This window comes from Ambystoma mexicanum, chromosome 1q (assembly GCF_040938575.1).
Source record: "Ambystoma mexicanum isolate Mex_15411 chromosome 1q, UKY_AmexF1_1, whole genome shotgun sequence".
Taxonomy (NCBI): Eukaryota; Metazoa; Chordata; class Amphibia; order Caudata; family Ambystomatidae; genus Ambystoma; species Ambystoma mexicanum.
Window position 1 is genome coordinate 572,740,231 of NC_090922.1, and position 14,996 is coordinate 572,755,226.

General features: G+C 42.5%; 1 protein-coding gene across 1 annotated transcript in view; it reads left to right on the forward strand.

Moving 5' to 3' along the window:
* The window catches only part of EDEM3 (ER degradation enhancing alpha-mannosidase like protein 3), a 925,252-nt gene that overhangs the window by 127,599 nt on the left and 782,657 nt on the right, over positions 1-14,996 (forward strand). The window contains 1 exon segment of the mRNA XM_069641064.1: positions 3,957-3,996. Coding sequence (XP_069497165.1) covers positions 3,957-3,996 — 40 coding nt within the window.

Genomic DNA, 14,996 nt, shown 5'->3' on the forward strand with positions numbered 1-14,996 from the left:
GTGTTAAAACATCTCTTTTCAGTGCTTCCTTCAAACAACCCACCTTCTTCTACAAGTACTGCTCACTAATCTATGCAAAGCATGTGATTCTAAGCAGTTTCACAAGCCTCAGAAGGTATACATTAATCACCGTAATTGTAGTTCTGATGCTTGTATCTGCTTAAATTCACATACGCCCGCCCTTCCTCCCCTCTTGGAGTTGAAGGTCCTTTCGGAAAACATAGATTTTTCACACCTCATGGTCTCTACCTACACTCCATGCTTGCACCTTACACTCCCTCTTCTCAGAAACAATCTGCGGGACCTCAACGCGTGAGGGGATCATGGGCACAGTGGACTTCGCACTAGTCCTAGATATACAAACACGCCCTGTCGACGTCCGTTTTTCGAACTTGGAAAACTTAATGAACAATACTCTGCAGCTACCACTAGATGTCAGCCTATGCAAATCATGTGAATCTAAGCAGATGCAAGCGTCAGAAATCCGATTACGTTGAGTAATGTATGTCATATATATTAAACGCAACAAAACCCTTGAAATAATGCTGATGTGGGAAGTAATGGCCACCTTGAATCTGCGTACCTTTATCAATGTCACCCATGATGCCATTTTGTATGTCATTGTGAATCCCTTCTGTTTATAATATGTATGTGCTCATGGGCTTTACAATGGGGGATGCCAAGTTAATATGGTCATCACTTCCCACATCCACTGAATTTCAAGGGTTTTGTTATATTATAGTTTTACTCATGGCCCACTAGCTACGGCCTTGGGTCCTGGCCCCTGTATGTGTTACACCAATACTTTTTTTTCAGGCACACTAGCCACAGTCTTCTTTCCCTCTCCCGACCTCTAGCCTAATCTCATTGTGTCCTTTTTCTTCCTCCAAATAGTGTTTTGAGCACTTGGATAAAGAATTTAAGGAGCAGTGGGCACCCCATTATCTGTTGATTACTTAAACAATAGGATGGATTTACCAGTCAGGGAAATTAAGTCAACACTTTGTGTCCAAATTGTTTCTAATTTGAGCCAAAACCGCCCAGTGGTTTTCGTGCTAAAGCTGTTAACAAATGCATATATGTGTGTACACGCACCCATTGTGTAAGCCAAGAGTAGACCCAAGTGGTGATCCAAATGGAAACCAGCCGATACCTCAATTGGGCTAACAATTTATTTGTGAGCTTTCGTAGTATTGACCACTTCCTTTTGGCAGAGATGAAATTAAGCCTTTGAAAAACATGACATTACGCCTCAATTCCTTTTTGTAGTTTGATCAGAGAGGCATCCATTAAATATGTTGCACTCACACACTCACATTCTCTCTCCCTTTCTCTCCCTCCAGTCTTCAAAGTTTGAATGGTAAACTGTGTTAATTGGGACAGCAGTTGGTGGGATTAAAGAGAAGGGAGGTACACTGGACTAAACAAAGGGAAGGGATTGTGTTTAAGGAGGTGGTTATGTGGGAAGCTACAGTTCAAATGTTTGTTATTAATAGAAGCTTCATTCTTATGGCAGCGGTGATGTGCAGTAGTGTTTGTTATATGAGTGTAGGCTTTGTGCCTTGAGACCGTGGCTTCTGCTAAATTGCGAAGGTGAGGTGTGCGAGAGGAGAGGTGCCTTGGCTGTAGAAACGTCTGCTTCCTGGACTCAGTCTATGTACAAGGAGCAGTGCTACATTTCAGAGATGATCTAAGTTCTAGATGAATGCATAATATCCCCCTGAGAGGTTCTGGTGGAAGATTTGGTATGGAGCCAGAGAGGTGTCTAGATGCAGACTCAACTGAGCTGCATGCATAATACAGTTAGGGTAAATGCAGGATATGGCTAACATGAAATGGCTAAAACAGGGAATGGCTCTTACACCATCAGGGTAAATTCAAGATAAGGCTACTATGGGTAAATAGATAAATGCTAAATATGGTTACCTTACACAAATGGACTTAATGCAAGATATGACAGACTGACACAGTGGGCTACAAGCAAGGTAGGGATGCCTGACACACTTATGCTTAATGAATGGCTAACTTACACAATCTTAAGGCTTGGCAGAATATTGCAGCATGCTTTGTGTGACTTGGCGGAAGCAGTCACTCTTCAAATAGCTGGCTTAGTCGGTTGGTTTGTGATCTACAGTGGTCTGAAACTGGTAATCTTTTATTGCTATGGTGGTGTCGAGGAAACCTACTTTTTCAGCAGTTTGTGGTTTATGGTTGCGGGGAATTCTCTAAATATTCTGTGGAAGCTCCTCTTTCTCTGCAGTCCAAATCAAGAGGATATAGTCAATGTAGTGCAGATATTTCAGTGGTCTACAATTGCAGGTGGCAATGAAATCGGTTTCTAATCGTGCCATGAATAAATGTGCATGCTGATGTGCCATGCGAGTACCCAGGGCTGTCCCCACTTTTGGGAGGCAAGTATCAGTACTGAATGTGAAATGGCAGTGTCAAGGTATATTCTGTGTCTATGCTGTAGTGTCAGCAAGCAGGTTATGATCACCAAGATCATTCTGTAATGCCTGCGGCCCATTGCTGAGGGGAATGCTTATGCAAAATGACTCTGCATCCATGGTTGCTGGTAGTGTACCCCTTTGGAGTGGGTCTATTACATCCAGGTTCAGTAGATTGTTGGTGTCCAGGAGGTAGATGGGGGTCTTCCTTAGAAGTGGCTTCAAGAATTTCTCAATCCAGCCAGAGATGTTCAGTCAGCGTGCCTGATCCAGATATTAGGCATCCAGGGTGGTATACAGCAGCAATTTGCACACAACCAAACTGTGGAGAGGACAGGATGTTGGGGAAGAATGGCAAGTAGTAGACAATACCAGATGCTAGCTGTCTGGTTAGTCGCTTGTCTTCCATTTGGATATGATGATTGGATGGGGGATCTGAGAAATTGGGTGGGCAGATATTTTAATTTATGCCAAATTAACACTATAATGGAAGCATGAGCTTAGATATACGATTTGGAAAGGTTTCTTGGCAAGACACTGGAAATACATTGGCCAAAGGCCAAATTATCTAGAATCTATTTTTAAACCCTAGCTTTTACACCTTCAGTACCATTAGCATTGACTCTCCAGTAAAGTAGGCGGAAGGAATTTCACTTGATCTCTGCAATGACCGTTCTACTTGAAGCCTAAATAAAATAACATTCCTCTTTCCAATTCTAAGGCTGGACTTTTTCCAACAATCAATGGTATGTATACATTATGCTAGCTTCCGGCGTCCTGTACTGGTTGTTAAAGCAATATAAATAGTGTAGTGCCATCTGCTATCAGTTAACTGAGAAAGTGTGGTACAAGGAAAGCATGGGAGCCATGAAAACATTGAATGTAATGGTAGAACCCTGTGGGATGCCACAGATCAACAAAAATGCCATCACAGAAAGGAATCAACTTGGTTATAAACCGCTCAGAGAATGTTAAACTAATACATGTACTGACTATACATTGGTACAAGGTCACGTTATTGTAGGTGTTCGTCTCTGGTACTTAAATCATCCAAAATGTCATATATAGATTATTTCAGAACATGTAAAACACAGCAGTTCTTCCAAAATACATAGTGAACTGTAATGATGTCCTACCTCTTAATTACACATTTTCAACAAATGGGCAGCCTCCAAAGCCTTTTTTTGCGATAAATTATATTAAAATACGGGTGATGTATAATGTTACTATAACTATACTATAAGGGTCTAGCATATTTTAATTCAGTGTTCCTTTTAGTTGGCGGCCTTGACCATTTTTGCCATTTGCGTGTTCTGTTCACCTGTTGCTGTCACAAATAATGATGCATGCTTTTATTATAATTCTGGGACATTAGTCCTGCAGTTGTTTCTATGTTATATATGTTATGGGTTTTTTTAAGGTGCTCCGCTGCCATTTGCATGGTCTCCAGGCACTCATCAAAGTAACAGTATTAATTTAAAAATCTTTTCCTTTTCCTCCTTGGTTTAGGTTTTCGCTGACCCTGATTGATACCTTGGACACACTAGCTGTAAGTTTCAACATATTCTTTTGGGTCTGTGTCTCTATTCTGCTGCAGGATGTATGTAGTTTATTGTGGCCAGTAGAACTATTTTTTAATTTTCATAGTTTGATTAAATGTTGAGGGGTCAGAAATGTGAGGCGGACAACTATGTAAAGGTTTTTCACAAGAAGCCTTTTTTTTTAACTCCTAAGTATTTGATAAACTCCTCACTCTCCCTAACCTAACAAGGATTTTGCCTGCCTATCAAAATAAACTAAAAGGGAAACGCTCAAGCAAAAGGAATCAGTTCCCCATACTTAAAAATACATTAAACACATAAAGAGAATACATGGTAATTCAAATGTAACAGAAATAATAGTTAAGTTCACCATATAACTAATAACTGTATATCCTTGTAACCTGGGTCGGCTCCCCCTGCCCAGATTCAAAGCAGGATTTTCAATCAAAGGTGCAAATAAGCAAGTTCCGTTTTGTAGCCGAATTCTGATTATAAGGTTCTTCTTGCTTCAAAAGTCTTTCACTTTCTTTATCCCTCCACTTATAGCAAAGAGTTCAACACAACTTCTTCTTAAATATAACACTTTCTCAATTCTTCTGTTTCAACAACAATGTTTAGTCAGGATGATTGCACAACAATTCATGCAACACTTTAGTGGTCTTGCCACTTCCTCTTCCCCACACAACCTTCAATTACAATGCAGTACTTCAATGATTTCTTCCTGGCCCACTAATCGGCCAGGACTACCACTAAAAGGTCCCTATCCTGGTATACTCGCCTGCCAGGACAAAGGTTCCTAACACTACTACAACCACTCTGTGGGGAGGTCTACTTCAAACCTTTAGAAAAGTCTTTAACTTTCAACAACATCAAATCCACATCTTCATTTGGGAAAACATGATACACATTGGTGCCGTTTGTTCCACTTTTGTATTTGCCACAGGCAATGCATGTTGTGCTCCTCTCCTCCTAGATACTTTATACCAGCCTGGGCCTCTCCCCTTCCACTCTTGTCTTCCCACTTTCACATCAGTTAACTGCTGACAATGTTTCTTTATTACACTTGCCCCTTATTGGCTTAGGCAATGTTTGTTGATGTTTTGCTTAAATATTGCCTCTTCCTCACTCTGGCAACAATGGTCACAATCTTCCTGCAACAATGTTCTTATTATTTTGCCAAAATGGATTATATGCTCACTATTTATTGACCCTCTTTACTTTGTTAATGGTGGTTATAGTTGGCTTGCTTCAGTATTGCCCCTTGTTTGCTTTAGCAATGGTGTTGACTATTATAACAATGATTGTACTCTTTCTGTTCTTGCCCCTTTACAAAGTTCTTATTTCGCTAATGTGACTTCTTTATTAGTTCAGTGTTCAGAATTGCTGTCAGTAGTGAGCGGATGCTTACGGAGCGTACCGGGATTGCCCGACAATGGTAAACTCACTGGTTTCTGTACACGCGTCCGTGTGATCTGCTGCTGTTTCTCGTTCTGCCTCTTCTGCCACCTCCTGCACGTCAGACTTTTTTGATTTGCCTGCATCAATCAGGAAAGGAGCTTCTCTCACTCCCGGTGCTCACCAGCCACCTGGACACTGCACGCAATCAGGAGAGTCACTCTCTCCAGGGGGAAAGTCTGCCACAATACCGCTTTCAGCTGCGCAACCTCTGCAATTAAGGTTAACCTTGGAGACCCTCACAGGACCAACATCTGCTTTAAAAATGAGCGGTGTTTCCGGCGTCTCCTTTCTTACACTGCAACTGGTGGTCTCTGCAACTCCACCTTCTTGTTCTAATGGCCTGTACCTGAGGGGGCCTTATATATTCTAAAGTCCTGCTCCGGTGTGGGTCATTAGAACCACTAGAATGCACCTGACAGTTTAGTGCCTCTGAGACACTCTTCCTCGTCCTAGTACCTAGGGCACTGTGGGACTAGAAGTCCCCAATGTTCTCATAACCTTTTCGTTCATGAATACAAACTTCAACTTTTATTGAATTTACTCTGGGTATTAAATAGATCTCCATATAAGGGTTTTTAAAGTTCTGACTCCCATATATTTTGTTTTCCTGTTGAGCACAAGTGTTTTCACTACCATCAATGTGGATAGCTTTGTGAAGGGAAATTTTACTCTGACAAGCAATTAAATATTCTGGCATCATAGGAATCGCCCTCACTGAAGAAGTTAAATCCTGCTTTCTCCTACCAGAGTCCTCCTGTTTCTATGGGGGCCTTGTCCACCCAGCTAATACTACCCCCAGGGTTAGGATCAGGTAGCGGCTGCCTTCCCCATGCCACCTGGGAGGAGACTTTAGGCAGGGATTCTGTGAGAATTCCACAGAATTCTTCACAATGTATACAAAATAACTCTTCCATTCATAACAATTGCGTACCAATTCAAATTGCACAAATCCTAGTATTTTATAGTAATGTAATTGTGAAGACTGAGTAGTTATAAGAACAGTAGTGACAGCAATAATTGTAAGCGGAAGAAGTGATGAGAATTCCCCCAACCCATAGTAGAGGTTAATCATGTTGAGGGGATTGCAGTACAGTTTATTTTTGATGTTTTATGAGGAGCCAAATTGCTACACGTTTTCATAGAGTACAATTGCATTACGGTTGGTGTCCTAGTGCATCATCAACCAGATGAAACTAGCATAGTTGGAGGTCTACACACTCAAGCAGTCACTAGAGGTCACTCTGCTCTGCACTCTTTTGGAAAATTCCCTGAACTATTCAAAGACTCTGTCTCCTTTTATACTCTGCCCTGCATGTTAATGAATGGATAATTAATGTAGTCACATGTAGGGGTGTATTGCCTAGGGTTATCGTTTGTCTGCAGTATTCAGCCTCGCCACCAAACCCACTGCTGCTAATGATTTCTTTATTGGTAAAGTGCTGTGCCGAGGGAAATCAAATCTCTGATCTCACCTCTGAATCAGGCTTCCCTTCATGACTTAAACCCTGATTCCACCATGACTGTCCCACCCTGCTGCTCGCCTTTCTCACTGACCGCATCTAACATTCATGGTTCACGCTGCCTCCAGTGCCATTAGTATGTAGCCAGTTAGCAAACATGCAGCAGGCATTCTTTGGGTTTCTATTTCTGAATCCTGGCCCACGATGGAGATCTTGGCAGTTACCACTCAGAGGGTGTTTTTCTGCAGAAACACCTTCCGCCTTCCTCCCACGCCCTGGGGTGACTTATTTGTGCCTGCTTAGGTTGGTTCGACCCTTACCCCACCAGCCTTCCCCTTTCTCCTTGGAGCCTCTGGAAGGGTTTTAAAGCTAACAGTGCTCCCACACAGAAAATACACTGAGACCTGCAACAGTGAAACACAAGATAGAGGTTGCTCACCGCTTTGAAACACATTGTGTATAGGCGCTATATAAATAAACTATCAGATCAGTGTCTGATAGGAAGATGAAATGACAGTCAGTAGAGAAAGTCAGAAGACCGCCTGGAGGTCACAGGGTGCGTTTGTGGGGTTGACTCTGAGTTGGGCTTTGGGCTGTGTGCTTTGTGGGCCCACACCAGGCTGGCACTTCGCCCAGCATCCCTAACTCTGCTACTACTGAAGCTATACCACATCTGCTCTAGCCACCCCCTGTGCCACGATGATCCTATTACTGCTATTTATTGTACTGGCCCCCTTGTCCAATGACTGTCTAAACAGTGTGCACATCTGATGTCTTACCTTGTAAAGATCCTGACTGCCAGTACCAGACAACGGTGGACCCCACTGCAGACACTGTATCCCTTTTTTGTATTCATTTTTTATGTGGGCTTGTTGATCAATTTATAACCTGGTCAACAAACCGTTGTCATCTTTTTTTTGTATGTACTTGTAACAAATTATGTATGCTCAAGCGCCCAGATACCTCAGGGTTTGGTGCGCTCTGCAAATAATGAACTAAACCAGTGTTGCTGAGCTGAAGGACTGATTCACATCGGTTGGAGGAGATAAGATGATATACCCCAATGCTCCCAGATATTGGGTAGGAGAAGCAACTATGGAAATGTGTGCCTGATCCCAGCTGGCCCTATAACTCTGGTAGGTGCAAATTTGGTACTCTTTGCAGACTAAAGAGTCCCTGTGGAGGTGAAGAATTGCGGTGTGGTGACTGAGGCCTGCTTTTTGAAGGCTAACCCTCTAAACCTGTTGGAGAGGCCTCCCAATGAAGGAGTGAGCACTGACCTTTAGGAAGGACCCTTAAGGGAATAATTTCAGAAACTTGGAATGGCGTGGGTGGCTGCATTGTGTTCTTGGGAAGGCACTGTGCATTCCCTCGAGCAGTACTTTCAGGCACACTGATGAACATCTTGTAGGAGGTTTGACGGTTTACTAGGAATGGCTCTGGTCGGACTGCGAGCTCCATGAATATATATTAGGCTGAGCTGGATGCAAGAAGGGAGAGGAGAATCCCAGTGGTGCACATGCCACACGCCACAGGTGGCGTAGAGGCTATTCTACTTTCCCTGGGGTGCACTCCAGCATAAACAATGGCAGCACTGCAGGAAAGGTTTGTGCTCAGTGGGGACCCTAATGTATATGACCACAGTGAGGTAGTCACTAATTGTGATCTACAGGACATCCTGACGGAGATCAAAGGACAGCGTACAGACATTCGGGTTCTTTGTCCTCTGCTTTATCCGTACACATACTATGCTCTGAAACCAAAGTGGAAGACATGGAAAAGATCCACTTCGCAGGCATTCTTTTGATGAAATATGAGGTGAGATTAATCAAACTGATATTTGGGAACCAAAGCTTGTACTTCAGATCAGTGACGTGTTTTTTTAATATGTCTTTCCCCTCAATAAATTGCTTTGAACAAAGATATGTTCCATCAAGAACAGTGCTCTAGCATGTGCATGCTAGAGGCCCCTGAAAAGGAATGCGAATGAAACGGAAGGAAATTCCAGGTTCATAATAAATGCTGTTATGCGAAGGAGAAGGAAAGGCGCTTACTTTTGACAGGGGATGCGGGTATTGGGGGAGAGGGTGGATTCTTCTTAGGACCAGGTGCAAATAATGGCTAAGATGTGGAAAATAATGACCCTCGACTATGATTGATGGTGCCGAGATGCACATTTTTGGGTGCCTCTCGACACAAACTCTAAAAAGGGAATCCATAACTTTAAAAGCTTTTTCTTACAGAAAACACCTGTAATCATTCTATACCCATTTGCACTAAATTGTAAACGTATAGCAGAACAGTATTACATCACATGCATTGAGGAAGAGGAACAGATGCTTGGAATCATTGAGGTTAGTGGCAGTAGGAATCAATGGGCGTATCGCCTGTTGGAAGAAGGACCTTGGCTACTAAGCCAGCGGTGTGGGCTGCACTCCCAAATTCCACATAGTGCTTTTGTGGTGGTGTTTGTAATTAAGGAACAGTACTTCAAAATACTGAAATCTTCAAGGTTTTGTTATTAAATAATAGTTGTCTTCATAAGTCGTTGATTTTATATCTATTCCTAGCAGATGCGTATTCAGGGCCAATGCATTTTGGACAATTCTGTCCTTCATCAGGGCCAATACAATCTTTAAATTAAGTCTGATAATTAAATGATCAACAGCCAGTCAATATTCATTCCAAACGACATATTCCACATATGCATTGTGAGTCAACAGGAATCAATCGGGAATAAAAAATAAACATGTGTGACGCATCCAACTCAATGTGTTCCAATTCATCATGGATTGGTAAAATGCAAGCAAAATGATATACAATTTATGTAATTTACCCAATCAACAGCGACCGAATTCAATATCCCATACGTACGTTTGGCATTATGAAAATGGAGAAAAAAGGAAGAGAAAAAATTGTTGTTAACTGTAATGAAATATTACATGACCGTGCTTCAAAGGAACCATTTATGTGGATCAACTGACCTGCCAGTACCCACATACGCAATCGTATCTGAAAAGTTACAGTAAAGAAAATCATGTTCTGCAATTGTTACTGATTGGATCCAAAGATTGGCATTGACTGTGTGAACCGTCATGCTCTAAAATGTTCTTACCGATGTGTGAAGGCTGGATTTTAATAGAGCTGAGAACACTCGCCGAAATTATGCAACATTGTTTGTATCTAAATAAGCTTCTACTGCTGATGTCCCGCTGTATAAAAATACGGTTCATGTTGTCAAAAAATCATATTGTATGTACGTAATAATGTTATGAGGATCTAACCTCCCAGCATATTGCTTACCCAAAGTTTCAGCGTGTCTGCTCGTCAAAGCTGCGTGGCGCTTTGCACCGAGTGACTGTTCTAATAATGTAAAATGTTACCATGGTAACCATGGGGACTCCTAACACCGGATTCCATTGGCCATCTTGAAATGGCTTGATCGTTAGGTTACCAGACAGTTAATCACAAAGAATGATGTGTATATCAAAATATAACTACGGGTATCAGTAGTGATTCTTCCTAAAACTAAGTTTATACTCCAAAGGGTTCATAATATGAAAATAAAAAGTAGAATCACGTTCTCGCCGCATGACGTATAAAGTAATCTGTAATTACAATAATCTGCAATCTTAATTGGATGTGATGATATGGCAATGCTGAACGTTCAATTTCACTTCGGATCATACTACTGTTCTCCACTACATTAGTCGTTTCACTCGTCATAGTGAATTGACATCAATAAGGATGTTGCAGATTCACAGGTAGTAGGATTGCCCAAGTCCCGTTTATCTTTTGTGAGCATCTGTAGAGGTTGATTAACATCTGCCTATTGTCACTTGTGAACCTTTCTTGATGGGTCCCAATTTAATCAGAACTAAACCAACCATAATGTTGCAGAAGATGCAATGTTAAGGGTGGAAAGGTCATGTAATTCACATATACTGATTCAATTATATGCTCTCACTTCTCTGTAACGGAACGGTCTAGAACATGCATTTCAAGTGAAGCTCGGGGACCCTATTCATTCAGTTTCTATACTGACATAACTCAAAGGACTAGTGATGTATGTTGTCTTAAGCAATCATTGCTATTGAGCATAGGTGTACAGTAGAGCTGTATCCACACCAATATGTTAGTCATTGCAAAGTAAATAATGTGGTTGTCTATTTTATAAGAAGTAACTCGGGTCCCATTCTTCTTCATTCATCCCTCCTGGGGTGAGGGCATCTAGTTTCTCAATCCAAAATGCCTCCCGGAAGGCGGTAGGACGTTCTCTGTTAAGCATATCTATCTTGCCAACCGCTTCACCACCTACACACTAAATAGACTTAAGATCTGCACACAACAACTTACTGGTTATACCGAGATTCAAGCTCTAGAAAGAGGGGGGGGGCTCTAGCTTCCCTGTCCTCGAAGCCAAACTCGGCAACATGTTGCCAGCCACACTGAGAGAACAACCTTCTTACCTGGCTTTTACGAATAAGGCCAAATTATGGCTCACTGAGCAGGACCACATTACCTCCAATATGTAATTTGTTATACCTTGCTTCCCACATCCAGTAAACACTCTACATCACATAAGTAACTGCGCATTTTGTGTATATATCTCCGCCAATTTCGATTCACTGCCCTGCTGTATATATGTATATTTGCTATTTTCACTACTGAATCTGCCAATTTAATTCTGTGTTACTGTATTTACCTCCCTTGTTACCTTTCCCTAAGTATGCGCCCAGATGCCACGGGGCCAGGTGTGCAATACAAATAAACAAAATACATGTAGCATGATGTTTCAATGTATTTTCTCTCCTGTTCTTGGGTGTGAGAATGGAGAACCTTTTAATAATGTTATTACAATTCCCACAGTTGAGACAAGGATAGGTTCCTGTGTGTTTGTCTGGGCTTTTGGATGTTAATCTGTCTCGAGCAGATACACACGTCAGAGGTTGTTACTCTTCTGGTAAGCAAACACTGGCGGCCGTTGGAATAGATCTTTCGTTCTTACATCGCTGGTTATCTATGCTGTTCAGATACCCCAAAAGTTCTGCCATTTATTCTCTGCTTCCACACCATACTCCAGAAATGTCATGGTTATCCCCTGTTGGCACATGACACTTGTAAGGGAGGCATTGTATCAATAGTATGACACTGACACAAAAGGGACAGGTTCAAAACAGTTATTCAATTTTCGGGGTTTGGAAAAACTCTTGTTTTGCCCTATTTATATGATGATAGTCTCTACCATCGAATATAAAAACACAGTCCTAGTCAGTCTCTGTCAAATCAAAATGGCCTATATTAACAAAACCAAATGCCTGCCATATCTCTTTTACAAAAAGTGTGTAAAGGGGAATATGTATGCAAAGGAAAAGCAGTGTTCTAACATAAAGGATCAAGATGGCCGAGTCGGTGCTCCTTTCCATGTTGGACAGCACAGAGTAAGGCAGCCCCCGTAGACAGGATGACACTCTGGCCAGTGGTCGAAGTGTACGAAAAGTAGTAGTGGAGCTATGTTCCCTACTGGTCTGCACCGCTCCCCGCAAACCCCATTGCCACATCCCCTCCCATGCACAATATAAACCCCCAAACGCATGCACCTACAGTTTAAGGGAATATTCAGTGCACTGCACTAAAAGTGCAAGTTTCAACTGCTTCCTACACTTTTATTTTGAAACAAAACCATTCCGGAACAGTTTCTTTTTTAAATAAAAGTATAGGAGCGGTAAAACTAAATTAAAATAAGTAGAGGAGCACCGCTCCCGCCACTTCGACCACTGACTCTGGCTCAGGTTCTCAAAATAAAGGCAGTTCAAAACGTGGATCGAGGCCTGCCTGGCCTTCCATGTTAAAGTCACTAATTCCGGCTTTCAAAAGTTCTTTCACAGTTCAACAAAAGTTCACGCGGGTCTCCCTCAGCCAGACTTGGACCTCGCAATCACAGCACTTGCCTGGGTTCCCTTCCCCAAGCTTAATTCACATTCATTAGGGGTTCCCTTCCCCTAACTTATCACATTTCTGGTCTCCCTCAGACCTTTTCCTGATGTCAGACTTTCAAATGTGCGAGGCTTTTGCTATGGATCTCCGTAGGACCACTTCGACTTTCTCTATTATGTAATTTTCCAAGTGTTTCTTGGTCTTGGTAGTTCAGTACCATAAGCACAAAAGTTCAAAAGAAATCCTTTTCTTCAACCATTCACCTTTTCACTTCCCCTTTTGCCGGGGTTAATCTTGACCATTACGCATTTCAGTGTTTGTTCACTTTGCAGCTTTATAACAAAACATTTTCACATTTCGCTGAGACTTTCGAGTGGGCTACTTCCTTTCGCTGGACCACTCCACTACTCTGTATCACTCGCTTCACAGTTATCAGCCACTCATACTGGCTAGCTTTCTTTCGCGTCTCATCAGCATATGCGCAACCCTCACTTGTGAGATGCACTGTTGCGGCTTCAATCTTTCCTTGACACAAACTAGCCTTTCATGTCTTTCATGAACTCACCGATTGTGGGCATTCCTTTCTTGTCTTTGCAGCTTTGATTCACGGGTCAAGGTTAATAACACAGGCTTGGCCTCGCCTCCCCAACTCTGCTGTTCCCCTCAGAGGGTTGCTGGCGTCCTTGAAACAAAATGCAGGTTTCTTCCTGTCTGTGATTAGGCTTTCTCCACGTCTTCCCAGAGGCAACAACCTCCTACAGGGAACTTCAGGTTTTCTTTACCCTTTGCTCAAGTCCCTCGATGGACCACTCTACTCCAGTAGGTTCGCTTTCGCCCCGGAAGTTCTGCTCGTTTTCGAGTTCCACCTTGCTATGTGTCTTAATGTTCCGCCTTTTATCCGTGCAGGGAGAGCTAATGTGTATCAGGTGTATGTGATTAAAGTCAAGGGCCAGACTTTGCCTGACCCGATTAGCGGGACATGTCCAAAGAGATATGTAAGGGTTAGACTTTTTACTCTCACTTGCCCTCTTCCTCGGCCCAGTGTTTGTGCAGAAGGGGTGCTCGGGGCGGGGGAGTTGGAACATTGGAGAATCCTATAAAATATGATGGGTCATGGCTGCGGGAAAGTGGGAATACCGCGTCTCGCCATCGGTTGCCTCACCCGCCCAACTCAAAGACCCCTAACCCAGGTGATCCTCTCTAACTGATTCACCCCTAGGGTCTGGATCCAGAGGGGATGGCCTTGCCCTGGCCACCTGAGCAAGATCGATCACCGGAGACTAGTAGGTGAGACACCCTTTTGGTTTCTCACACACTACCATGGAAACAAGGTGGATTGGTGGTGTCGGAAGAAAAAGGCTGAGACATAAAAGTATAGATAATAGGATAATAGAATCTTCTTTGATCAAATGAAGGGTGGCAGAGTGAGAGAATGTACAAAGGCCATCTTTGTCGAATGCATCCATAGGGCTTTGGGCAGTGTGGCAAGCCAGAACGAGGATCCGGACCAGTATCTTCATCTTTAAGTATCTTTATTTAACTTCAAAGGAGAACCATCACTAACCCTACTGCTAAAGGGAGTTACCTTCCTATCAAACTAAACTACAGTGCTTGTCAATCGAAAATGAGTCCTCCGTTCAAACGTATCCACTAAATTTCCCCTACCACTTAGACAAAAATAAAAGAAATGTAGGTGGAGTGCCCTGCACTCCGTGTTAAATTCTAGAATATTTCCTGGTTTCAGGATTTTTCAATTTACAGTTCTCCTTATTTCACCACTCATGGCAGTTTATCAAACGTTCACAGTCCTGGCAGTTTATCAAAGTTTCTCCGGTTTCCAATGTTCAAATAACAAAATAGTGTTGAGTTCAAGAAAAAAACGAATGTCCATAGTTCCTTAGATGGAGTGATATTTCCCTGATCCCACTCCACCACTTGTGTTGCTCTCTCCCCGCTAGATTAAGGTTCTGAGTTCCTCCGACCATCCCTCGTGTCTGTTCTTTAATTTCTTTATTGGGCCTCTCTGGCTCCCTTTTGGTTTCTTTGTCTCACTACTTCACTTGACTCTCTGGGGTATCTGTAACCCCTCTCTTTTACTTGTGGTTTTCTCAGCTATTCCAGGGATTTAGGACCCTTCTGTAGATTTATCATCC